The 26,660-nt window shown below is 54.9% G+C and overlaps 1 protein-coding gene and 1 long non-coding RNA gene across 3 annotated transcripts; one reads left to right on the top strand and one right to left on the bottom strand.

The window, feature by feature from the left end:
• Nucleotides 1–1,833: 1,833 nt before the first annotated feature.
• CYGB (cytoglobin) lies at nt 1,834–12,289 on the bottom strand. Its single transcript, XM_010721282.4, has 3 exons — nt 11,864–12,289; nt 5,771–6,002; nt 1,834–5,206 (listed from the first exon to the last, which is right to left on the bottom strand). Exons 1-3 carry the CDS (start codon nt 12,004–12,006, stop codon nt 5,042–5,044), a joined length of 540 nt encoding a protein of 179 aa, XP_010719584.1. The 5' UTR covers nt 12,007–12,289; the 3' UTR covers nt 1,834–5,041.
• A 21-nt stretch (nt 12,290–12,310) lies between these two features.
• LOC116217316 (uncharacterized) lies at nt 12,311–21,319 on the top strand. 2 transcript variants are annotated; one of them, XR_014887393.1, is made up of 4 exons: nt 12,311–12,505; nt 20,331–20,416; nt 20,596–20,750; nt 20,848–21,319. It is a non-coding gene; the product is annotated as an uncharacterized LOC116217316 (long non-coding RNA). The 2 variants fall into 2 exon arrangements; XR_014887392.1 differs by having other exon boundaries at nt 12,311–13,905.
• The last annotated feature ends 5,341 nt before the right edge of the window (nt 21,320–26,660 follow it).

Below are 26,660 nucleotides of genomic sequence, written 5' to 3'. Positions count from 1 at the left end.
AGTTATTCCCACTCTATATCCCAGAAATCCCCCTCTCCATACTCCAGTTATCCCCACACCATATCCCAGTTATCCCCACTCCACGTCCCACTTATCCCTGTTCCATATCCCAGTCATCCCCACTCCACATCCCGGTTCTCTCCACTCCTCCCAGCCTGGGGACAACATGAGGGCTCTTCCATGGGGTAGGACAAGGAGGACGCAGCTGGCTGCCCCCCCGGTCCTCCTCCTGCCCTCAGCTCATCACCCAGGAGAGGAGGAAACCTGGCTGTAAATACACCCGGAGGATTTTTCTATCTGCGATGCTCACTTCCCTCCCTTGGCGCTGCTCTCGCATCCCTCGGCTGCCAAACTGCTGGGAATTAATCCTGTGCTGACAGCGTTTACATTGGGCTCTGCTCAGATAAACCATATCAGAGGTGGAGCCGGGCGAGGAAGGAAGGGTCTGCTCCTGCTTAGTGTCAGCCCGGCTGCTCCTCAGCGCTGCAGCACGGAGCTTCTGGGATGCGGAGAGCACAGCATCCAAACCCTGCAGGATTGAGGGCTTCTCTTGCACCTTACCTCAATGTACAGTGGAGAAAAGAAGGGAAATGTTCTTCAAGTCAGCAGGAGGGGCTTGGTCTGCAGCCCCATGGCATGTGGGAGACAGGGACCAGTGTCCCTCCAACATCTGGTTTGGATCTTAGCATCCATGCTCTGCAAATGGAGGGCTCCTCCAAGGGCTGGTTTTAATGAGTGTTTGCACAGCACAGCTCTTGCAGACTTCATTTCTCCCTGGTAGGAGTATTCCTGTTTCTCCTCTTTGGTGTCTGGAGATGGAGGTGGATGGTGATGGAGATGGAGATGGAGATGGAGATGAGGTGAGATGAGATAGAGACAGAGATGGAGATGGAGATGATGGAGATGGAAATGTGCTGCCTGGAGCCCACACCTGCAGGGACTCTATGCCCAGATGGACATGTGGCAACACAAACCCATGCCATGGCCAAGAAACCAAAATCCCCCTCCCTCCATCCTTCAGCTTGTATTTACCACCCTTTGCTACATCACTGGGGTGGGTCCTAACTTCTCCTTGGCCAAGGGTTCCTCCTGCAAAGCAGCATCCCTGGGCTGTGCCACGTGGCAGCTTTGGGGCTCCCTGGGGCCCTTCTCCTGCACTGCATCCCATCCCCTGCCTGTGGGGTCCAGGTCACGGCGCAATCGTCACAGCCACCCCAGTGACGGGAGCCAGGGGTAAATATTAGTACAAAGTGAAGGGCTGTGTAAATATTTTCTCTCTGCAAGGTATTGCTGAAGTTCTCGGCTCCTTTGTCAACAGCCTTTAGGAAATAACAGCTGTGTGCTGGTGATTTCCAGGCTGTGCTGGTTCTTGTCTCAGAGCAGTGTGCCAAGGGTGGGGAGCATTGTGATCCCACAGCAGCTCCCAGTCCCTCTGCCCGTGGTTTCCAGGCCAACATTTCCCACCTGGAGTGGAGCAGCATGCTGTACTGACTGCTCGCTTCCACCTGGAAGTGCACACAGGATGTGGCAGAGACTCCAAGGGCGGCCAATTAATTGTGCTGATAGCACCAAAAGGTTTTCCCAGATGAGAGGAGATGGGCAGAACCAGCCCTTTGGGTCCCCTCACCATGGCCATGGCTGTTGGGTTTGCCTTTGGCCAAGGCAGATTGGTGCTTGCTGGTTGCAGTGTGCCACGGGCACCACCAGCAGTCATAGGGAAGGAGTAAGGTCCTCTTGTGCAGCCCTACCCGGCCATACAGCAGCCCCCAGACCCCCTCAGAGGACACACACTGCCCACCAGCATCGCAGCAAAGAAACCAGGAGGAGCCGGGAGGGCTTTGATCGATTTATCCACTGAAGATACAAGTTTCAGTTTAATAACACCATTCTGTCTGGTTACAAACATACTAAAAACCTACAAAAAAAAATAATAATAATAATAATAAGAAAACGAAAGAAAAGAAAAGAAAAAAAAAAAAAAAGAACCAACCAAACAAAAAACCAGTTACATCCATCGTACACAAGACGGCATGTATAAAACCAGCACGGAAGCGCCGAGGAACACAAACATGAACAGCATCCGCAGCAGCATCGTAACAGTAACACACAGAGCTACACTGAACCCCACGGCTCCGTGTGGGGCTGCTGAGACGAACTAACAATTAGAGACAGCTCTGGCAATGGGAAGAGTGAGCGGCGTGGCCTGCTGGGAGCTCAGACCGCGCGGGCGGTTTGATCCCTCTCTTCCTAAGTTGGTCCGTGTTGGGTTAGCGGGGTTCCTCCCTTGCCCCTCTGTCACCCGATGGGCAGCGGGGGGCTGAGCTCTGAGCTCTGGTCTCTGGGGTGGGCTGAGGGCAGGGGCACAGCCCACGGGGGAACCTCGGGGGGCAGCGATGGAGGGGCACAGGGTCATTAGGGCTCCTCGTCCAGGTGTGTGTGACGTATACGTATGGCGTGCGTCAGCTGTAGCTACAAGGGGACAGGGATGAATGGGGACTCTGTCCTGTCCTATACCCAGCAGGCACACGCAGCCCCGTGTCCCGTCCCTTTGCCTTTGGGTACACACCCAGCCAAAAGCTGGGGGGAAGGATGCAGATGGGGAGCACTGGGTGAGCCGGGAAGGGATGCCGGGGGCCGACCCTGCCCTGGGGACGCCCAGTCCTGCTCCTGCTGCTGGAGGGGGGCACTGGGTGACAGCACCAAACCCTGCCCTGCTGGTGGGGCAGCAGCTCCAAGCACGTGGGAGGTGCAACGTCACACTTCCCAAAGGGCTGTGACATGGAGCAGCTGTGACACACGTGCACACACGTGTGCTGGGGAGCTGCACTCAGAGCCAGGACCAACCCTTCCTTTCCTCTCTTTCCCACAGCATTTTTCATCCCTCTGTCACTCCGGAATGATATTTTTTTTCCCTTTTTCTGCTCATTTTCATCTCTCTCCAGCTGACAATTTTCCTGATTTAAGCAATGCTTGCTCTGCCGAGGGCGGCGAGGAGGGGGTGTTTGCTCCATCTCCATCATTTCCCTACACAAGCTCTGCCCCAGCCGCCCTCCCTGCTCCATTTTACGTCCTACAGAGCTGATAAAAATAAACATGTTTTTGTTTGTGTCTGTTTGAGTGGTTTGCAGTGGGGCTGACGGGGGTGGGACAGCAGCTGGACACATCTGGATTTGGTTTAGAAAATATGCCTGGAAAAACAGCCGGTCCTACACACACATGCGTGCACACATGCAGTCATGGGACTGCTGTTCTGGGGGGAAAAAAATGCAGGAAAAAAGGGAAGAAGAAATCAGCCCTAAATAAAAAATTTCCGGTAGGAGGATATTAACCTCAAAGGTTAATGCACAGACTTTGTCTGAAGATGAAACATCTCTAAGAGACCCGGTCCAGGTCTGCAGAGCACGGAGTACCGAAGGAATGGGCTTTTCCCACCTGCATGATGGGACACTGAGCAGCTGTGAGCACAGCTGACCTTTGGGAGATGCTGCTGCAAACCGTGCTGGTGGGCTCAGCTTTTGGGCCACCTCGTCACTTTGTGTCCCCTTCCTTTCCTAAATCCTCTGTCCCTGCTCACGTTGGCTCTATCCTGAGCAGTTATTTCCATCCAGTCCATCATACACACCCAGGACCAGCTCCTGCTTCCACCTCTTCTGGCTTGGCAGTGGGGTGGCCAATGGAAAAGGGCTGGGTATGTTACCAGCTAGGCAGCAAAACACCCAAAACAGTGGAAAAAGCCCAAAAGATTCCCTGTGGATGTCTAAAAAGTGGGTGAGCAAAGCAGGAATTGCTGGCTGGATGCTTGGAATGGGGAGGTCACCATAGGGACATTATGGTATTTGTCACAGGCACCGTCCCCATCAAAGCTCTAAAAATCACAGAGATAGTTTGGGAAATAGAGGGTGACAAGGATGCCAAAGCTTCCTAGGGAATGTATCGTCCCTCACCTTCCACCAGCCTGACCTATATGCATGTGGGAGTCAGTAGGGCTGCCCCTCCACCCCCTCCACTCTCTGTAGCCAAAAGGGAAACTGAGGCAGCAAAACCCCGCAGACTCACCCACAGCCCCAGCACTGGGGCAGGATGAGACATATGGCCCCAGAGCCTCACAGGGCATGGGGCAGCCCCCAGGAAGGGTGGGAGAGCACTGCTGGTCCGTGACTACATGGACCGACTTCTACCAGGCACTTTGTTTGCAGGAGCCCAGTTTGACCCAGAGGGCAGGAATACTCCCTACATAAAGCAGCGTCAGCGTCAACAGAGCTGGGACCTCCCTTCATACTCCATCCTTCCTGTGATGGATCTTTCCCTATCCCAATTCTGGAATTCCTTCTCTCCAGGCAAGGGGCCCTGGTTCCACATCCCCACCCGACAGACACACAGTGGCCAAGGCACAACGTGTGTCACTGAGCCCATCCTCATGCACGTCCCTGGTGCAGGGACCCAGCGCTGCGCAGGGCACCCAGGGACACCCCGCCTTCCTGCAGTGGGGATGAGTGGCACTTCTGTCCCCTTGCTCCCTCCAGCCCCAGGACGGGTTGCAACAAATAAGCCACGAGAGCTGCGGATGAAGCGAGCGATGGGTGCTGCAGCCTCTGGGCTGACTGCCCTGCGAGGATGAGCAGCGCGGGCAAAGCAAAGTGCAGCGGTCCTGATAAGCATCGCAGCCCAAAAGCGAGAAGCTGGGCTGTCCTGGGGGCGAGGCATGGAAAGCAGAGGGGTGAGCAGTGCTGCACACCGCTACGTGGCAAGGCATGGGCTTTGGGAGGTGATCATGGACCAGGACAGCGAGACGGAGCCAACAACCAACGCACCCTTTGCCCACATCCCGTGCTTCACCCCGACCCACCCACACCCCCGTGGTTCTTAGTTTTTGGCTTGCTTACTGATATATTTTTTTTGAAAACCCTATAGAGATCCAATTGTGATTGGCATCTACCAGCACTGGCCGGCCCCGCGCGGAGCGAAGACCTCGAGAACAGAGCAGGGCGGATTCCTGGCGCATCGCATCCCTCCCTGCCCCTCGCCCGTCCCCGCGGTCCGCTCACAGCGTGGCACTGGGGTAGGACACCCAGCCTGCCTCTTTGTACGCGGCCGTCACGTGGGTGTAGATGAGGGTCCTCATCTTGGTCCACGCGCCGTGCGCCTCCGGGGTGAAATCGTTGCCGTACGCCTCGGCGATCACCTCCAGCATGACGCCGGTGAGCTTCTGCGGGGGACAGCAAAGGGTTAATGAGCTCTGCAGGGAGGGCAGAATGAGTGAACTTTTTCCCTAAAGAAATGCAAGGCTGCGGTTGAGTTCTGGGAACAACGGCCCTCTGCTGCATGGAGGGGTGATCAGGACATTCCAGCACTCACAGAGGGGCCGGGCAGGAGGCTGACGTGGTACTGCTGAGCATCTCCTTTATTTTGGCAGCTCTAGTGCCATAGGTGCCATCCACCACCTTTTAGCTAAAAGAACTCAAGAAGGACCCCACAGCTGTGCAAGAAGAGGTGCAGGACACAGGCAGGATTCTGGTGGGAAGAGGAACTCCACGTCCCAAAGGCTCCAGTGTTAGCTGCCTTTGGGGATGCTGCTCTACATGAGGCAGCATCTCGATAGGAAACTGCAGGCATGAGGGGAGCAGCCCTACAAGCAGCACCACCACTCCCTGACTCCCCATCAGTGCTCACGGTGGGGATGGGTCAGTGGTTGGTCTCAGTGGTCTTAGTGGTCTCTTCCAACCTTAATGATTCTAAAGCATCCCAAGAAGTTTTCATTCCCTCCCTTTACCTTAAAGTAGATGGGCTCCACTTTGTGCTTGAGGGCATGGGCTTTGCCCACCAGGGCCAGAACAGAGGAGACCTTCTCTGGGTCGTTGAGGTTCTCCACCACAGAGTTGATGGCACCCATGACCCGCTGGGCGTGCTTCCGCAGCTGCAAGCTCCTCTCCATCTCCAGCGTGTCGTCCATGTGCTTGAACTGGCTGAAGTATTGTTTGGCCGATGGGAAGTTGACAAAAAACCTTGGGAGAAAGGACAGACAGAGAACAGTCAGGAGAGCAGAGGTGCTGGGAACAGCCCCATTACCTCCAGCACAGCCAGGACTGGAGCTAATTGAATTCCCAGGGAAATACTGTAGGTTTCGTCAGCAGGATAATGCCTTTCTCACTTATCTACTACAAAGGCATCCCAGTTGGATATTTATCTACAAAGCAGAGGCAGGGCTGAATTCCTTATCACTTCACCCAGAAACTCCAGCCCAGCATGCCAGATGCCGCAGCCACCCCCTGTAGGTCAAAACATCTCCTCCTGCCTCAGAAAGATGGAGAAAAGCAAGCAAAGCTCATCCTTCATCCAAGCCAGCCTCTCCCTGTCTATCTTGAGCTCTCTTCATGCATTGCCACCCAAAGAGCCCCTCCTAACCCAGGATTTGCCCAGCATTCACAAATCCACTTCTCCAAAGCAAGACCCCAGCCCAGGTCTCCCAGTGCCAGGAGCCACTGCTAGGACATCCCCCAGGCACCCAGCCTACAGCTGCTTGCTATGAGATGAACCAATCCCCATGAAACTCAGCTGGAATGAGTGAAGCTGCTGATGGCAGGCAGCTGTGCCCAAGCAACATCTCAACCATGCATCCCTTTCCCATCCCATTCCCATCTCATTCCTATCCCATTCCCATCCCATTCCCATCCATCACTACATTTCTCCAGCACCAGCTGGGATTATCACCCTGCTCACCACCCCACAGGCAGTGTCAATTCATGGATCCCGCTCACTTTCCACCCCATTACTCTCCCTCTCCCTGCTCCCAGCCTTCCCCTGCTCCATTGGCTGGTGCACAACCCATGGCACTGCCAAGGACGCGGCTCAAGGCAGCGCTGGGAGCACACTGCTCCCCAAGGCAGCTGGGATCCATCAGCCCAAAGTAGGTTTCGGAGGTGTGAAGAGCAGAAAGGCTGGGGAGGAAGGAGAGTGGAGGGGGGGGACAAGATGTTGCTTTGAAACTCACATCGGGTCAATGTCAGCAGGAATCCCAACCCAGGGAGGCTGCCTGTAGCTCCCGTTCCCATGGATGTCCTCAGCCCCGTCCCGTTGGCTCAGAGATGCCATGGGGTGAGGGATGGCCGGGACCCATGACAGGGCTGGGGCACAGAGTTGGCCATGGAGATGGCACTGGCACTGAGGTTCTGCCGGGAGCCTTCCCCAGCAAGTACGTGCCTGAGCCTGGAAATCTCAAGTCCCTCTTTGCTGTTAGAAGCTCCCTGAAAAGCCCCATCTGCTCTCAGCACGATGAGAAGACTCAAGGACTGAGCTTGAAGTAACCCCCAGGACCCCCAGCACCACTGCATACAGAGGGACCAAGCGCAACCCCACGGCCGTGTCCTCCACCCACATGGGCAGAGGCTCCAACTCTGCTCATAGCATCACAGTTCTGAGCAGGGACCCCAAGGCTGGAGCAAATCTGAGCTGTCAGAGCCAGAAACAGAGGGAACGAACCTTTCTCGTAGTTGCTAATAAACAGAGAAGATTAATTTAACACAAAGGTTAAATATAATCCAAGGGAGCAGGGAGGGGGGAGGAGGGAAAGGAGGAAGAAATAAAATAACTCAAACAATAGTGAGATAGAAGAGGTGTTCACTGGGTTTGTTTCTATCCACAGAACATTTCTGAGAGTTCAAACAGCTCAGGCTCTGGAATTTTGTTGGCTCATTACTCGTGTGTGTGGTTCGGGCTTTTTTCCTTCATTGGAGTCATTAAAAATATGACATTTACCATTGCATATCACACGAAATTATGATTGATGGAAAGCAGATGCCTGAATCCCCATCTCATTAAATTTCTTTTTAAGCGGTTCCATTCTGCACCCGCTAATTTGTTCCCGGCGAGCTACATCTGGACTGAGCACACAGGATGTCGGAGATGTTTTCCTCCCTCTTTTGCCCTTTTAACAACTTTAAGGACACAACCTTCACCAGTAGCAGAGCCAAAGGAAATTATTAAGGTGCACAGCGCCATGATGCTGTTCTCTGTGCAGAAGGAGCAGCGCTGCTCCCTGCGCATCTTTCCCATCTTCCTCCCTTCTCCATCCCTGTAGCAAACCAAGCGGGGGCTGACCCCCCAGCTCCGGCCATTGCATAGAAGAATTAAGGTTGGAAAAGAGCCCTAAGATCATCAAGTCCCACAGTTCCTGCCTAGCACAGCCGGCACCAGCTGGAAGCATCAGTGCTTCATCACCCTGAGAGCTCCAACCCGACCCATAGGGAAAGCAGCCCTGAGCCCACCAGGTTGCTGGGATCCCTGGGATGAACACTTGGACACTTTCTGATAGATTTTCAAATCCCAGAACCGTAGAATATCCCAAGTTGAAGGGACCCATAAGGATCATCATCATTTTCCTACCGATGCTTTCACGCTTTCTCTCATCCCTCTACGTGGGAGAAGCTCTCAACCATCCCCACATCCTTCCCCAGAGCTCCGAGCCCCGTTCTGCTCCAGTGCCCACAAAGCAGCTGCTGGAGGTAGGCAGGTGCTATTTATTGAGCTCGGGATGGCTCAGCGCTTCGCCTGCACCTTCCCAGTGCTGTTCCAGCCACCTGTATGTAGGTTTCTTTCAGGGTTGGGCTTCTGCAAAGGGATTGGGATGCTCTAGCAAAACCCAGCAGGAAAAACCCAAATGAGTTTGGGACACGGGGATCCCAGTGGTCTGGGATGGAGAGCTGCAGCCATGCAGAGAGCACAGCCATGAGCCTCTGCTTCTGGATACTGTGCTTTAAATCTCCCCCCCCTGCCCCCCACAACCCTTTTTCTACCCCTCATGGAGAGTTGATTTTTTGGGAAATGTTCCTCTTGAGCGTCCTCATTAGCAGAGCCCTTTTCTCCAGGAAAACATCCATTCAGACTGACCGCAGTGATTCATGAGCACGTGACGTGCAGTGGGATGGGGATGTCCTTCTGAGGGGGCCCCACTGCAAAGCATTTTGGGGAGGGGGCTCAGTTGGGATGCTTTGCCCTGACTTGTACCTTTTGGCACCAGAAATGCGCTCCTTGCCCTGAGGGACACCCGAACAAAATGCATGGCACCCACAAAGCCATTGCTTTAAATGACATTTTGGGGGGATTCAACCCACTGATTTGATTCTGAAAAATAGAAAGGGTTTTCTGCAGAGCTGGACTCACTCCTTGGGCTCTCTGGTAGTTTATCCCAGCATCCAGGATGACTGCTGTGCATGTTGTGCTTCTCCAGCTCCAAGCACTGGGACTGATGGAAAGGGCAAAAGAATTGGAAATGTGGATAGGTGGTGATGGGAGCAGTGAGAGAGGGATGGGGAGGCCCTGCAGCACAGGCTCAGCACAGCTGCCACACTGAGAGCAGGTCTGGGAGTTAATGGAGACTGTCCCTGGGTTTCCTCCTCAGGACTCCGAGGGGATCCATACAGTTTTGCAGTCCTGTGGCTGCAGCAGGTGGGTGTGAGGGTCGGGATGTGGGGACTTCCAACCTGTAGAGGTTTCCAACCACGCTCATGTTGGGCACATGGCTGTATGGCACTGCCCTGCGAGCTCCCTGCACACACACCCAGCCTCCTCTGAGGACCTCACCGGGCAGCATTTTCCCAAAAGGAACAGTTCCTAGGTTACAGATGGGGAAACTGAGGCACGGCAATGCACCCAGAGCTATGGGCAGGCTCCGTGTGCAGTGTATCTCTCCATCATGCTGGCTTGAATGACCAAGCTGAAATGCAGTCCCAAATGCGCAGCTTAAGGGTGCCCTGCCCATCCCCATCCCACCCCCAGCCCCAGTCCCACAAGGGTTAAGGCAGCTGCTGTGAAATGGATCCTGGCAGCGATACTGCAGAGGCCCCACGTTCCCCAGGAGGAAGACGAAGCTCCCCTGCCGAGGAAATGGTCAATTAGCAGCATAGTTCTGACCGCACGGCGCAGATTCCCATGATCCGGTGGCTGCACTGCCTGAAATCCTCATTATCTGTGGTCATATCCCGTTGGATCCCAGAGGCCCCACAAGCTCAGGACCCCACTGTGCTGCTGGAAGGACCATAGAGATGTGGTGTGGCTCCGAGCAAAACTGCAGCCACAAGGGCTGGAGGCTGATGGCCAGTGATGGTACACAGCCTTGTGCCTCAGTTTCCCCATCTGCAAAGCAGAGGGTGGGTGAGCCAGCATGGAAATGGTGTGAGGAGGAGGGAGATGCACTGGGACACACAGCAGAACTCCTGCAGGATGGTGACACTGCAAACCCTCACTCCAAGCTCACCATTTGCTTGGGCATCCCCACCTCTGCCATCAGGGCAACAGATCGGCCCCCAGCTTGGGTTCAGCCTTCGATGTGCAGAGGTGGCTGTCAGCCCCCATGCATTTCCCATAGGAAAAAGTCATCCCCAGCCCAGAGCAGGTCCTGAAAGATAAACTGGGGAAGAGCAGAGGAAACCTCCGTGGGGCAACGCAACTCCCCAGCAACAGAAATGCAGCTGGGCTCCGGGCATGTGCCACGGTTAAGGCTCACAGGAAGCCAGCTCCATCCCAGGTCCGTGATACCCTGCTGGCATTTGGGAACACCCACCACCACAGAGCCACGGCTTTCTCTGGGGACAGGCAAGTTGGAGCAGAAACTTGGATGGGGAGAGTTTGGGTTGGGAGCAGAGCTCATCCACATGTTCCCATGGCCGCACCTCGCTGTCCTCACCTCTGCTCTGAGCCCCATCACTGCACCCTAGAGATACCAAAACAAGGAGTTGCCCTGGGCTAATTCCCTCATGGCATCATCCAGGCAGCATCCTGCCCAGACACCTTTTCCCAGCACTGCCATTGGCAACACAGCTGCTGCACACTGCTGGGGCTCAGCCCACCTCCATGCCCACCCCTGTGCATCAGGGACATGAAGGCAGTGAGGACACCTGTGCAGCACTTTCCACTCCCCATTGCCCTATGCCGGAGCTCACAGGAATGGGAGAAGGAGCATTTTGGCTTCCCAGGGTTGGGACAGGAATTATCTGTGCTCTGCATTTCCCATGGGCTCAGGGCATCAGCAATCAGCCCGTGGAAAACTTTTAGATGGCCGTTCACACAAAGCGCATGCATGCAAAGGGCTCACACCCCACACAACAACGGGCAGCAAAAGGAAAACCTTCCTGTCCCTATTTCCCCTCCAGCAGGGTATAACCCTTCCTGATTTTGGCACCGATGTGGGGCTTTGCGTTTTGCCCATTGCAGCCACCCGGCCCCATGCTGCTGGATGATGCTCTGTGCCATGGGGCAATGTTCTGTGCCGTGGGGCGATGCTCTGTGCGTGGGTGATGATGCCTCATAGCTCAGGCAATGCTCAGGGCTCAGAGACCGTTCGGTGCTGCCACCCCCTTTGCCCCCACCCCATGTGTGCCCTCCGTCCCCCCCCCACCAACTCCAGCGCTCCCTCCCCGCCGACGCTGCCGCCGGAGGGACAGATGGTGCCCTCGGAGACACCTGCTTGGGTTTTATCTTGGCTCCCAACTTGCATTATTTCACCCGCCAGCCTGGGACGTACCAACGCCATCCGCACGGAACTCAGTGGGGGGGGAAAAAAAAAACCCCAAACCCAACCGCAACAAACCCACCCCCGGCGAGCCGAGCCCTGCGCCGCGCTGCCTCCGCGCTCCCCCACCTCCACGCGGGTTAAGGTGACCTTTCCGATGGAAACCGAATCCCACCAAGTCCCCACGGTGCTGCCCCGCTCCCCCCGGGCTGAAATCGGAGGAGTGCTGCGAATCGTCCCCGCGCCAATGGATGCTCCGCGCTCCCCACTCGCTGTCATTCATCGCGTTCCGCTCCACAGCCCGTTCTGTTTTTGTCTATAAAGGGCTTCGCTCGGATTCGCTTTTTTTCCCCCCGATACCTGATGAGTATGGAGACTCCGACGTCCTCGCAGTTGGCGTACACTCTGCTCCATGTCTCCTGAATAACCTTCTTCTCCGCGTCGGAGATCTCCTCACTTCGCTCCCACCTCTCGATCTCCATTTCTCCCTGGACTTTCTCCATGGGGAGCTGCGTGCGTTGCGCCTGGAGCCGGGAGGGGATGTGCGTGCGAGCGGCGAGGTGTGCGCCCAGCAGCTGCGCCCTCAGAGCTGGAATTTCGGGTATCTCCTACAGCTCGGGTCTCCCCATGGCTGTAGCAGCTCCCGCTCAGCCTGGATGCGGGCGGCTGACTGATGGGAAACTGCCGAAAAGTGAAATATTCAAAGGCATCGCAGGACCAGCCTCTTCCAACGTGTGAACGTGAGCTCACTTTCCCCTCTCTCCTCCTCTCTCCCACTCCTCCCTCCTGCTCTCAGGGAGGGCGGGGGGTGGAGAAGGGGGGGTGGGGGGGGAGGTGGAAGGTTTTTTTTTTCAGCCTTTGTAAACAGTGTGGAGGAAATAGAGAATGCAAAACGCACTGCTGAAGTTGTCCCAGTGCTGGCTGGGCCCAGCGCTGCCTTTGGGACGCCCACCACCTCCCAGAGGGACACATCACCTCTGTCCTGCAGATTGCAAGAGCAAGGTGGGGAAATTCATGCCTTTGGGAAGGGGTGTGCGGGAACACCTCTGTGCTGCTGTCGGGTTGTTTGTACCCAAATCCATTTGCGGCTTGCTGCAGACCCAGGCTGTCAAACTGGCAGCACAGGAAAAGGGAGAATGCTGCTGGGACTTGGAATGACCACCGGGCCTGCAGAGGGGGTGGGAGAAGCAGTGGGGGATCCTGCAGTGCTCTGGCAGCTGCTGCACATCCTGACAGAGGGACAGCAGACAGACAGACAGGTGGGCACATAAGGGGACAGAGCAGGGGGACAGACAGGAAGACAGTCAGGCGGATGGGCAGGCAGGCAGGCAGACAGGTGGACAGACCAACGGATAGATGGGCAGGCAGACAGATGGACGGTGGCAGATGGGACAGGTGAACAAACAGACAGACGGACGGACGGAAGGCGCAGCTCCAAAGCACACCTGGGCAGGGGCTGGAGTGTAGCTGAGCCCTGCTGTGGCCTCTGTTCCTGCAGAGCTGCCAAGGCTTTTTGCTGTATTTCTCCTCCAAACCATCCTCAGCTGCCACTCCGCTCCCAGCAGGAAAATCATTGGCATCAGCAGATCTGTGCTTACAGCTGTGAGGGGAGCAGGGGGGGATGCTGTCCTGCTGCAGGCCCAACCCAGCAGAGCAGGACCCTCCTGCCACAGCCAGAGCTGTGCCCTCTTCCTGGCAGCAGGGCTTGGGCTTGGTTGGAGAGTCTCAATTCTGTGTTAGAAATGGATGAGGAGCCCCTGAATGTTTCCAAGAGGGTCCCTGCCCCTCTCTGGGGATATCACACCCAGCTCTGCCACGTGCTTGGCTTCTTCCCAATGGGAAGCCACTCTGAGACACATGGGGAGGACTGTGTTATGGTGGAGATACGACATGCCAACCCACTGCCTACCAACCCCAAACACAGCCCTCAACTTCTGCATCTCCTCCCAGATGTGAATCAGAGCCATGAGCACAGCCCCACACTGTGACAGCGTCCCATTTCCCCCAGCTAACGTGGTAGGATGTGACACATTCCAGAAGAAAGACGCTGCATTGACACTGCTGCTCAAAACTTCAGTGGGTCAGCATCACCTGGTGTCACCCTGCTGGTCTTTGTCCCTGCAGGGACCTGAGTGTCCTCCCAGTCCCACTGGGGCCAAGTGCAGCACAGAGGGAGGTGGCAGCCCAGAGGACACAGTGGCATTTGCCACCCTGCCCTCCCACATCACCTCTCCTCCTTCTCCTCCTCCTCTTTACCTCCTCCTCCCTGCGCTGGGTGCAATGAGGAATGCACTTGGCTCCTGAGCCTGGAGTGGGAGGTGAAGGCAAAAAACACAACTTGAGCTCCACGGCGTGTGGGACGGGGATGGTGGCAGAGTTCCACCCTTGACTCCTCGCTGAAGGTGAGGTGCAAACTCCATAGCCAAACCACAGCCAAACCTCACAGCCAAACCCCACAGCTAAAGCCCGGTCAGCTCTGCATGCTCTGGACTGAGCACCACTGTCCCTTGTGCACGGGGAGGAAAAATAAGGAGACTTTAGGAAACAGCTTTGCGGTGCCTGCAGCAGCCAGCACACCAGGAGGGGGGGATTTAGCCTAAAGCCTGTGCAAATGCTCTGTGCTTATTGCAGGTTTCCTTCCTCCTGCTTCTCGGATCCCCGGGGAACCATGCAAAGCCGGAGCTCCTGCTCCAGCTGCGGCTGTGCCAGAGACTGAAGGGGGAAGCAGGACCTCCAGCTGAGGTTGCACTGCTGTCTGTGTCCAGACCCCATGGGGTGGGACCCCCAGGTTCCATCCTGACTCCATCACCCGCAACCCCAGCACAGCCAGGTGCTGATTTGCTCCCCTCTGCTCATGTTCCCCCCCGGCAGTTCTGGGCAGTGCCAGGAAGCGAAACCCAACTGTTTGTGCAGAGCAAATCCCGCAGCAGACATTCCTCCTCTGATTGAAACCAGACCTCACGCGATGCTGCTGGGGCTGCTGGCGAGGGCGCGTTAACCAGAGCAGAGCATGAGATCCCAAAATGGGAGCGGGGTCTCTCTGCTTGTGGACACATGTTGGCCAAGTGGGTCAGGGTCCAAGTGATGGGATGAAGATGCGTGGGATGAAGGTGGGTGGGATGGAGGTGTATGGGATGGAGGTGTATGGGATGGAAGTGTATGGGATGGAGGTGTATGGGATGGAGGTGTATGGAATGAAGATGTGCAAGATGAAGGTGTATGGGATGAAGGTGAATGGGATGGAGGTGTATGGGATGGAGGTGGGTGGGGTAAAGACATGCAGACCCAACTGGCAGTAGCCACAAGCATAGAGGAGTGAGGAGGATGAGGCAAGGAAACCCTATGGCCTTCTCAAATGTTGTGTCATCTCTTCCCCGAAACCAAACAAAATCAGCCCACACAACATAAAATTCCAGCATTAGGAAATCCAGGGGAAAAGAAGGAAGTGGAGGTGCAGACAGGGCTGGGAGGTGGGTGCTGCCATGCTGCAGGCAGAGCCTGAAGCTCCAGGGCAGCGCTGGGAACTGCTCCACAACCCGGTCCCATGCCGAGGGCTCTCCTAAATACCCCAACCCCACCCCAAGGCTTCGGGGAATGGAAACGGTGACGCAAGGTGGGATGAAGCAATAGCGCTGGGAGGAAGCAGGGGATGGGGATGTGGTGTGGATGAGATTTGCTCCTTGCCATCCCAATCCCAGCAGGAGCCAGCTGAGCATAGTTCCCATGCCACAGTGAGTGGGGATGACAGGGTTACTGGAAACAAGGTGACATTTCCAAACAGAATCTCTTTGCTGCTCTTTCCTTTCCTGAAGCCGGCCTGGCTGTGGCAGGGGTTGCTCAGGAAAGCCAGCAAGCTAATGTATTCATGTCATCTTGCATTTGGTGCCAGGACATGAAGTAAACACTGTCAGGGACCTCGCTCAGGTTCAAAGACGAGCCCTGCTTCTTATTCCGATCACATTATCCGTGGTCCCCGTACGGATTCATTGATTCATATCTTAAAAAGAAAAGCCTTCAAAACCCATTAAGCCTGTCTTGCCATTCCAGCCCTGCTCTCAAGGGCTGGGGCAAGAAGCATTAACTAATCTGCTCACATTACTTTGCCTTTGAGCCGAGCATCTCTCGGTGTCAATCAATCGTGTCTGGAAGTGATACACTCCAGCGCAGGGCAGCGAGTTCACTGCATGGAAAATCAATGTAGGAGCCCTCAGCTGGGCGCTGGGTGGGCAAAGACACCGCTGGAAAAGAACCCACAGAGGAGGTTTTGCTGTGGTCTTACCGATGGCTGCTTTTTCTCAAGACCTCAGATGGTATCTGGGACACAAGTGGGGACATCCTGGGGCCACCTGGTGTGCGGAGAGAGGAGCAGTCCAGCCGGAGGAGGTACTTGGGATGCTCCCAAAGAACTCCCATCCCGGTAGAACCGCTGGGGAGGGTCCATCCCCTCCAACCCACAAATGCAGGGACCGATTATGGGATGAGCTTGGAAGGATTTGTTTTTACAGATATGTTCAGTGTTTTTTAGGGCTTGGAGAGGTCCAAGAGGATGTTGTCTCTGAATGGGGATAAATCACAGCATCCCAGTCTCTTGCTGATAGGATGGAGAGCCAGGATCCCTCAAAGCTCACTCTGCTTTCTCTTTCTGGCCTCATCACTTAGTGAACCAGGGCTTATCAAGGCTGCTTGGATGTGACCCTGGTTTCAAAACCCATTTGTGTGGGAAATCTGTTTTCCAGCACAGAGGTGTGAGCAGAGGTGTGCGTGCTGCTGAGAGCGGGGAGGGGGAAGGCAAAGCCATCCTGCAGACATTGGGATCAGCTGGCTGAGACGTGGCCATGGGGAATTACATGCAGGGCTGAGCCTGTCAGATTACCCGAGCGGGGAGGGGGGAGCGGGAGAGACAGGAGATGGAGGGGAAGGAGAGAGGAGAAGGTGGGTGAGGAGGGGAGGGAAGCACCTGGGGATTGGGGGCCCTGACCCCATGTCAGGAAATGCATGGGATGCATGGGGTGGGAATGGGCTCCGTGTGTTGGTGCCCATCCCCCTGGCATCTGTCCGGATGCAGCTCAGTGCTGAAGGTTTCACAGATCTCCCTCTCCGATCCCACCCGAAGGTCAGAGGAGAGCGTCCTCATTTGCTGCCCGTTAATTACTTCTGATCCTGCTCTAATTCCTCCTAACACCATCCCTGAGAGCCTCCAGGTGGCTGCTGGGCAAAGGGCAACACCAGGGCTGGGACAGCGGGGTCCTGGCAGGAGGGACGCGAGGGCTGCGTGGTGATGGAGCCATGTGCACCACCGCCCTGCTGCTCGGCACGCTGGTCGTGATGCTGCGGAGACGCTTCTCCAACAAAGTCGAACCGTATGTCCTCCTCTGCCATGGGCTTCGGGGTCCCCGTAGCTGGGGACAGGGTAGTGAGGGTGGCCCTGGGGTGGATGGCAGTGGGTGGCTCAGCTGGTGGGGAGGTGATAGCTGGGATGGGAGTTGCTGCAGTCCTGTGGTTACAAAGCCGTGCTGGAGAGCAGGGTTGGTTCTGTGCATCCTCACCTCGATGTGGGCACGATGGGAGGAAGCATTGCTCCTGTTGGGTGCTCACTGCCTGCCCCAACGCCAGGCTCAGCCGGAGGTTTCCACTGTAGACATGCAAATCTATTTACCGACGGAGGCTGGAGACATCCGAAAGTGGGGAGGTCAAATTGGTGCTTAATGAGCCAATTAAGCCAGGGCATGGAGAATAGGAACTCGAGGCAGGGAAGGCATCTCCTCCTCTGTGCACGCTGCAGCCCTCCCCTACCTGCATTGCCCACTGAATTAAAGCTGCCTGAGCAAACAGGGGCTGTGTAGGGTCACCAGGGCTCTGTCCCCAATGGAGCTGTGGCCACAAAACGAGCCTTGTCCTGCACTGCTGGGAGCTGGACACAGCACGAGGGCTCCATTCTAGGCTATCTAAAGCTAAAGGAGCAGCAGGTCACCTCCTGCCCAGCCCTGCAGAGGGTTTGTAGCAGAGAACAAAGCTGCTTCTGCAGGGGAAGGTAACAGGTTTTCTGCTTGCTCTATTTTGGACATCCATCTACCCACCTCGCTCTGTGCTGGCATAAATCACTGCAGCTCCACTGACAGGTTTATACCAGGAGAGAATTCGTCTCCAGCCTTGAAAATAGAAGTGACAAGAGGGAGAGAAAGAAGTGCTGCTGGTCAGGGACTGTGGAGAAATGTGAGAGGCGACCAGGGCAGAGTGGAGCAGGCTTTGGATGGCACAGCAGAGGGTGGGCAGCCTCCTCCATTGGGTGCAGTTGAATAGTGGTGGCGGTGGTGGTTGCGTTGGGGTTGGGGCTGCTTTGGGCCAGGCAGCCCCTGGACTCCATGGGCCGCAATAAAGGCCAACATTTCCATTGGGATGAGCCCAGGATTAAGGATGTCTCTGAAATCCAGTATGTGCCAAAGACTGGAGCACATGGGATAAAGCCGCTGCGGTGCAGGAACGTCCCCGGCTCTGACAATCCCGTGCATCCTGGGCAAAGGACACAACCGTACAGCACAAGCAAGATGAGATTATGTAAAATCCCCTGCTCATTGACCTCCTTCACGTCCCGTCTTCTATTTATATGCCTTGGGGCTGCCAGGGACAGTGCGGGGTGTCCTTGGCCTGTGTTGGCAGGGCTGGGGTGCTCAGCTGTGGGGTGGGGGCCAGGAGGACCCTGGAGCTGGCTCCCACCATCCCACATGGAGGGACTCCAAGGGTTTCCTCCTCACAGTGCTCACCTGGACCAACCTCCCCATCCAGGGACAAGGAGATCCTTGGGCTTCAGCGCTTGGTTTTTGTCACCCAGCGGGGTTCTGCTTGCTATGTGTAATTATGGATGGCTACTCGGCTTCCTTCCTCAACGTCTTTCCCCCAGTCTCCAGTGAAGCACAAGGGCTGCACGAGGGGACAAGAGGTTGGGAAGGTAGAGGTGCCACGAGCCAGAGCTTTGTGCGAGGTGGGAGCAGCCCCTCTGCACCTCAGGCTGCCAAAAACAGAGCTGGTAGCACAGCATCATCTGGATTTCACCTCCCAGCCCCATCCCCTCTGGGAAGCAGGATATGAGCTCCTCATTTCTAGCACCATCAGGACATGAGCTCCTCATTGCCAGCACCAAGCAGGACGTGAGCTCCTCATTGCAAGCGCATCTCCGGGCTGGAGCAATCAGCACACAGCAGGCAAGCACAGACAAGTGTCAGCTGAATCTCTGTGCGATTTTAAATACATTAGTGAGGCCACGAGTACAGCTCCAAGCCGATAAATAACCCCCAAACCAACCAGCAGGAAAATAACCCCCTCCTTCCACCGGAGACGAGGCAGGAGGCAGCGTTAGCATCGCTTTCCCCCTTGTTTCTATGAGCAGATCTCCGTGCTTTAATCCAGACCCACAAGGGTCAATTCTCTGCCACTTCTGCGGAGTCATTATACTGCCTGTTATATAAATGTCTGGGCATGCACAAAAGGCAGTGCTGGTACAGAGGCTCCGACACAACTCTCTCCAACACCTGCTTTCAGCTGGGGAGAGAGCCGAGCGCGAGAGCATCTCGAGAGCTGTCACACTGAAAGCTGCTGTCTTTCAAGCTGAATGGAGGTCTAAATAGCTCTCACTTCTGCTTTAGAATCTCATTTCTAAATGCAATTAATACTGGCACATGCATAATGAGAGGCTGACGAGTGAATGCAGACTCCGGCAACAAGAAGGCAGCCCAAGTGCTATGTAAATATTACAAATCCTCACTCAGAGCTGACCTGGGAAGACAGCTTTCTGATGATTAAACCCAAGCGACAATGCCACTGGATTCCTACATCTGTCACAATACTACCTGCTGCTACATAATGTGCTACGCCAAAAGAATCAGCTCTCGCTGCTCTTTAATGCAGATAAAATGTCTATTTGCAGAGTGTAATTAATCTCTTCTTCAAAATCGCGAACCTTAGTGTCCTTGGTAACAACATGCCAGTGACTCAGAGCGAGTCTCAGCTTTCTCCTCTGGTTTTTGAGTGATACTGGAAGTGACCCCCAGTTCTTGCAATGGAAAGGAAACGGGTATCACAGGTGGAGGAGCCACGGGGTGCATGGGGTGGGGAAGGGTTCAGCCCTGCTCCAGGCTCTCTGATGGTTTGGGTGGGCCAACCTTGGAGGAGGTGACCAACATTAGGTCCCCAAGGCACAAATCCCCCTTGTTCCCACTGGGGGACAACATGAAAGTGAAGCAGCTGTGCAAATCACAGCATCGCACTGCACACTGCTCTGCCCTGGCTCCCACCATGGGATGGGACCCAAAAGGCAAATCCTCCACCCCAAAGCACTCAGGGCTGCAGCAGCTTTCTATGAACACGGTTAGGAAGCAGCCACTGCCGCTGGGTTCTGCTCACTGACCCAATTCCAAAGCCCGAGGGAAGGACGTGCCGTGATAAAGGGAGAGATGCTGGAAGGAGGAGGCGATGAGGAATTGTATGATTTATTTATTTCTTGGCAAAAAAAAAAGAAAAAAGAAAAAAAGAGAAACAAAAAAAAAAGGAAAAACAAATGATGTGTTGGCTGAAATCAGCGTATTCCAGTCCAAACTGTGCTGCAGCAGAACCTCACGGGACTTCAGCTGAGCAGAGCTGGGGAAAAACATGGGGAAAACATGGGGAAAATATGGGGAAAACATAGATAAAAGGCAGGTTTGGGTGATGATGAGGGCCCAGCTCCTTCAGTGCAATGCCGTGAAAGTTAGCACCTTCCATTTGGAAAGCCAAATGGGTCCAGAGGCTCCCAGTGTAGCCCAGTCTGGGCTCACCTCATGTTTTCCCTCCCCAGGCACCCCGAGGGAGAGAAAGAAGAGTCCAGGAGGGAGGGAGGCTCTGAGCCTCACGCCACCTAACTCTGCTGTGGAGCCAGACCAGGTGGGATGGATGACATGGGAGAGAGTCATGGAATGGCCTGGGTTGGAAGGGCTTCTGGGGAAAGTGTGGAAATGAAGGAGAATTGGGGAGAAAAAGCCTGTTTTTTGCCTTTCTGCCCTGCCACATCTCTCACAGACTCTGCCTGCTGTTTAATGGTGGTTTCTCCGTGTTTCTCCCAGGATTTACAGGTCTCTTTGCCTGTCGGTGAGGCTGTGTGCGCTCTGGAAAGTGGCTGCTCTTGAGGTGCATGGAAATAGAGAGACAGAGCCTGAACTGGGCAGACCAGGGGGGAAAGAGCCCTTTCTGGCACTTTCAACACCTGTCCGGCTCCCAGGTGAGGGTACATCCAGCCACGTGGATGCGGGGAGCATCCTGGATCCTGGATCACCTCAACCGCCAGCACCAACTAACAGCTCCTTCTCCTCCTGCAGCCTCCCAGCCTCAGAACACACCGACAACCCCTCCAGAACCCACCTCCATGGTGCAGCTCAGGGTGAACCGAGGCCAAATTCTGCAAATCCTGAATGCTGTGTCCGGGGGGGCTTTGGATAGTCCCACAGCAATGCCCTTTGGGAGCTACAAGGCAGCCCATGGGCACGGTGCAATGGCACGTTGTGCTCCCAGCACTGGGACTCTCCCAGCTCTCCCACCCGTGCACACACATTAATAAAAGATCAGTTTGCAGACGCAGTTTGCTGTAGATGACAGCATTAGAGGCGCATCTGGTTTCTGCTAAGCACCGCTCTCGTGCTGGGTTTATTTGGTCCATTTGTGGCAGGGAAGAGTTGCTTTCGGCATTCAGTGGTGTCTCGTGTCTGGGAGAGATGGGGGGGAAGATGTATTTTTGGTGCAGCTTAGCCACAAAAATTCAGTTTCAGAATAAAGACAAATATTCTCGTTTTCTATCTGCTGCCAAACGGAGCCTTCATTTGTCTGAGAACTTGGCATCCTGCAGGAAAAAAAGATGTTCTGATGGGAAAAGTCCATTGGTTGGTATTGATCAGGCATTGGGACTGGCAGATGTCAGCTTCGCCTGGCCAAGAAAGCAGTTCCCATCCTTTCCCCAAGGGGTGTGAGATTGGAGGAGGTGGGGCTTTTGTGGTTTTGGCTGCTTTTGGCCGAATGTTGGTGCAGCAATGGGAAAGGCAAGCACCTAACGTGGGCTGCTCCCAGCTTCACTGCACCTCTCATCCCTTCCCACCAGCAGGGCACAAGCAGACACTGCAGCTCCCTTCAGGCTGCTTCTCCGCAGGGAGAACTTGCTGAATGTCCACAGAGGTTTCCTAACAGATTTCTTTTTTCCCCTGAAGCTTTTTAATTAAAGCTTTCCAATCCCAACTCACTTTCGATTTTATTTTCATAAAGGCATTACGATATTCAGGAAGAATAAGACTGCTGTTGTTGTACCTGGAGCTGCCTTCATTTTACAGCAGAATGAAAGCAAATGTGGAGTCAACAGTGCCAGGAGCAGAGGGGATGCCCATGCAGCACAGGAGAGATTGGGGGCTGGAAAGACAAAAGCTTATCTGGATGGGAGCCTCAAAAGCAAAATCAGCTCCTTGGATGCTATACATCACCTGGGCTGCCTGGAGGTGCTGGTACTGCCGCAGCACGGCTCTGTGTATTGATGTAAGGGAGAATAAAGGTCAGGAGCTGAGCGGGAGCAGGCTGAGCACGTTTGGGTGGGCAGCGATGAGCGAAGCTGCATGTGGGCAAGGACAGAATCGGGATGGAGATGAGCCAGAGCTCCAACAGCCCCAGTGTGTGAGCACAGAGCCCGGCACAGCTCTCCTGGCAGATGGCTGAGCCCACCAGCAGGGCTGATCCAGCCACAGCCATCCCAGGTTTAGGGAAAACCCAGATTTCAGCCTAGGCCTTACCATCAGCAAGTCTGACCTTTCCTCCCATCTGGACTTGCACACATACGTAGCCAAAAAAAGAGACAAAATAAAAGCAGAAAGGAGCACGCCAGCAAAGCGGAAGGGCCAGCTGGATGTGGCACAGACGGCGCGGCGCTTTGGGTCACTGCGCTGCGAACTGTGCTCCATCAGCTGCATGGGGGAGTGGTGGATTTGGGGCTGAAGGTTTCCTGAGCCAGCCCTCTATCTGGGGACCTCTGGGACGGATGGTTTCATGAGAAATGGCCTCGATTTACTCAACCCGTTGCAGCAATCGGCGGCTGGCCGAGGTGGCTGCTGCCTGTGCTGGGATGTGTGCTGATCCCAGGAGGTCCTCAGTGGGTGGGAGGGGAAATTTGCTCAGTCTCCGAAATTGCATCGCTGCTGCTGGCCAAAAGCTCACTGTGCTTTACGAGAAGAGCAGGTCCTGCAGTGTCAGCCCTCGTGGCTCCTCCGAGGAGATGCGTTACCACTGGGGAGGAAGGGAGGGTTGGGACATCTCCACCTCCCAAAAATACGCTCTGGGAGAAACCAAACGGGAAATGGAGGAGTGGGCTGAGCCCAGCTGGGGGTGAGGACCCGCATCACCCACACAGCCTTACTGGAGGTGAAGCCTTCGGCTGCGCTGCGCTGCTCCCTGGGGTCTTGCTGGCTGTCTGCTTTCATCATTGCTCTGTGAGAAGGGAAAGGGACCACACAGCAGCAGAACGTCCTGGAAATGTATGAGGGAGAGCGTTCTCAGAGCCCTTCCCTCTCCCATCGCCTCCGAGCACAATTGGCTATGGAGGACGTATGGCTCTGTATAGGCTCAGCTCTGTGAGATAATGCTTTGCGAAGACATTCCTAATTACAGCCAGCAGGAGCACTTTCCCAGCTCTGATCGCACACGCAGTTTTCTGCTGGACCAAAAGAGACAGGACCCAAACTGGCTGCATCCCCTCTGATCCCAACGCATCCTGAAGGTTCCTTGCATCCCATAACTTGTCCTTTCATAGGAGAGAAAAAGAAAAACAAACAAACAAACAAAAACAAGGCAAGCAAAGCTACAATAGAAGCAGGAGAAGGAAAGCACTTCAAGCTTCTTAAGTACCTCATGGAAGAAAAATGTTTCTTGAGGCTGTTCGGGGAAAGAGAGGGTCAAATGTCCCTCATTACTGCTGATTTACTCAGCGGGCTGGGAAGTGGGAGAGGGAGACGGTCCAGCTGCCTGCTCTGTGTGCTGGAGCCTGGATCTGGGACAGGATGAGGACAGGAGATGGGGAGGAGGCCGCTTAATGGGGCTGTTTCCCAGCAGAAGGCACAGAGCACCCATACGCAGACTGGGACCCTGAGGGCCTCACCTGCACCAATGCAGGTGTTGGGCTTTGGGCTGTCCACGGCAGCTCGGGAAATCATTGACTTTCAGCCAAGGGCAGAATGGGAGCCATTCATGGGGTGGCAGCCAGCCCTGGGCAGCTGGAGCCCAGCAGGGAGGAAGAGAAGAGCGCTGGCCCAGATTGAAGGGTGTAAAGCAGCAGGGTTCCTCTCCAGAGAGAGCTCAATTACATAGATTTACACTTGCTGCGGATTTGGTCCATTCAACCCAATTAAAACTGCAGAGGAAGCGCAGAGGCAGGATGTAATTACCCGCACTGGAATCCCGGCTCGGAACAGGAGGCAGAGCTCTCCGCATCAAATTAATCCCTGGTGCAACACTGCCCAACTTACACCGGGGCTATAATTGGTCTGAAACATTTTAACTATCTCATTTAATGTTATTCATGCTCTGCTGGAGATGAGAATGTTTATCCCAAATGAGAGACTTTAATGCTGCGTAGCAATAATAGTGCGAGGCTTATGCGGTTTCTCATTTACGCGGGTGCTGGGGGGGCAGATTGTCACACAAGCTGTGGCTCCCCGAATCTTTAACCATTTCCAAGGCTCCTGTGGAGGCTGCTGTTGTCCTTCTCGTCCCTTCTGCCTCCTGGCTCTTTGTAGGCATTACCCTCATGTGAATTTCCAGGGTTTCCAGACTGCTTTTAACAATGCTGAGCTTTCAAGTTGCTTCCTTCTAACTTTCTCCTATGCTTTTTAAACAGCATCGACTGCTCCCAGATGTCTGCAGTCTGATAACCCCGAAGTGTTGTGCAATTGCTTGAAAAGAAGGCTGGTAGCAAGCAACATTCTCTTTCCTGGTTCACCAAATTACTTCCTGAACAGAAGAGCAATGAGATTTATCACGTGGATGCAATCCTTTGGCACCAGGTGGCTGCAGGGAACAGGTGTGGAGGTGGCTGAAATCCTCTGGCTGATAAAGAGAATTCTCCTCAAGCATAGGTTGTTCTCCACACCCAATTCCCCCCCGTCCTCTCGGCAGGATGCTGTTGGGGTGATGAGCCCATGGGGAAGCCCAGGAGCAGGGACTGCTCCCAGCCCAGCTGGATCCCAGCCGTGAGCAGGCCACAAGCCAAAGGCCAGCAGCACAGTGCAAGTTTTGCTTGGCCTGAGAGGATGCATGTGCAGATTGCAATGGGTCTCATGGGGAGCAAGGAGTATCACCCGACTGGCCACGCTCCTAACAAACTCCACAGCCCTCCTGACCCCTGCTGCTGTCATGCTTCAGCCTCTCGCATTGCTAAACATGCTCAAAACATCTCCGTTCCCACTAGCAGGGTGTAGCCGAGTTGGCAGGAGATGAGGTTCCTCTCATCCGTCAATCCATCCTCCCAGGGTCACCCCAAATTTTTCAGTGCCTCCACCCATCCTGCCTGCATCCTGCAGCTCCCACAGCCCCAGGTTTGCAGGATGGATGGAGACATCTCACAGAGCACGTGGAGCAGCACGCCTGGGCAAGGCAGGCAACAAGCAGAAGCACAGAAGAAGGAAAAGAAGAAGGGAAAATAAACAACTGCTCGGAAAAGAGCATCCAGGGAGGATATTTATTTAGCAGAGGGCTGAGTTAAGGGACAAACCAACCTCCTCAGCTCCTTGGATGGGGTTGAACACCATGGACCAGGAGGGTTGTGTAGCTTCTGAAACCCAGAGTGTCCCCAGTGATAGACAGCGCATCCCCATCCCCATCCCCATCCCCATCCCCATCCCCATCCCCATCCCCGGCTCCAGCCAAGGCAGTGGGAGCAGGACCAGACCCCTGAGCTGAGCTGTGAGTGAGAAGCGTCAGTGCTTGAAAAGCGCAACCAATTTGCTTTTAGTACAGTTCATGCCTCTCCTACAGTGCCCAGAATAACAAATTCCTTCCACCCTCCAAGCCTGAATGCTGGAGGAAGCTGCTGAGAAACTTAATTGATTAGATGGATGCGTGCATGGAAAAAAATTGCCAAGCATCAAGGAAGTCACTGTGCTGTCAGTTAATGCAGACACTGGTGGGAGATTAGAGAGACCAGCTGCAGGTTTTCTGTTGCACAGCCCCTTCTTTTAGCTTGGGAACAAGGAGAGGTCTGTTGTGATGGGGTGACCCATTCTCCAGTCACATCGAGGGGCTGCAGCATCCACACAGTGCTGACCACCTTCACCCAGGGAGGGCAGGGCTGCCTGCACACCTCACCCCATGGGGCTGATGCTCTCAGCATCCCCAGCTCTGCCCCCACCTGCTGCAGGGTCACCTGAGGCTGTCACCACGTAGGATTGTTTCCTGCCAGGAGAAAACAGGAAGCCAAAGGCCTGTGAGGGCTGTGAACTTGCCTGTCATGTTCCCTGACAGCACCAATACCTTTTGCTGTTTGTGTTTTTCTCAAACTGTCAGCACCCATCACACCCCTTGTTTAAACTCCTGATCCCGAAAGCTTCCCCGATCCCTCTGCAGAAGGAACAGAAGCAGCGTACGCCGTGTCCCAGGGGTCAGATGCTGTCACAGAACCAAGAGCTGACACCACCAGGCTCTGCAGCTCCTTAGAACAGGTAGAGCCAAGCGTGAGCCAACACTGAGCCCTCGCTCCCTAGAAATGCTCAGCCCCACTGTGCTGAGCAGTGCTGCTCCCCTGCTTCCCCCGTTGCTGCTATTTGACCTGAGCAGCCCAGAGGAATTTTAGTCACGGTGCATTCCTAGCACAGCATCTGTTTTCTAGAGCAAAACGGGAACAGCTGCCAAGAAACAAATCTTCCCCCGACGCCTGGCACTTCTCATGGGTGGAATGAAACTTCTTGAAATCCCAAGAGAAAAACCACCAGATCTCAACTGCAGCAAAACCCATCCCCTGCAGGGAGGGGGCTCCGACGGGGACTAATGAACTCCATGATAGCATCCATACGGCACCGCTTTGAAAGGCGGAGGAAAAGAGGAGCTAAAGAAAGATCCCTTCCTTAGCTGAATGCTGCAGGAAGGAGTGCACTTTGGCTGAACCCTCAGC

Source organism: Meleagris gallopavo, chromosome 20 (genome assembly GCF_905368555.1).
Source record: "Meleagris gallopavo chromosome 20, MGAL_WU_HG_1.1, whole genome shotgun sequence".
Lineage (NCBI taxonomy): Eukaryota > Metazoa > Chordata > Aves > Galliformes > Phasianidae > Meleagris > Meleagris gallopavo.
The sequence above is the reverse complement of the archived record's forward strand: the minus strand, read 5'-3'. Positions and strand labels throughout refer to the sequence as shown.

Excerpts from the sequence above, each read along its gene's own strand:
- CYGB (XM_010721282.4), bottom strand. The coding sequence starts at position 12,006 with ATGGAGAAAGTCCAGGGAGAAATGGAGATCGAGAGGTGGGAGCGAAGT. Across the intron at positions 6,003-11,863 it reads GGAGTCTCCATACTCATCAG|GTTTTTTGTCAACTTCCCAT; the intron begins GTATCGGGGGGA and ends CTTTCTCCCAAG. Across the intron at positions 5,207-5,770 it reads TGGAGCCCATCTACTTTAAG|AAGCTCACCGGCGTCATGCT; the intron begins GTAAAGGGAGGG and ends TGTCCCCCGCAG.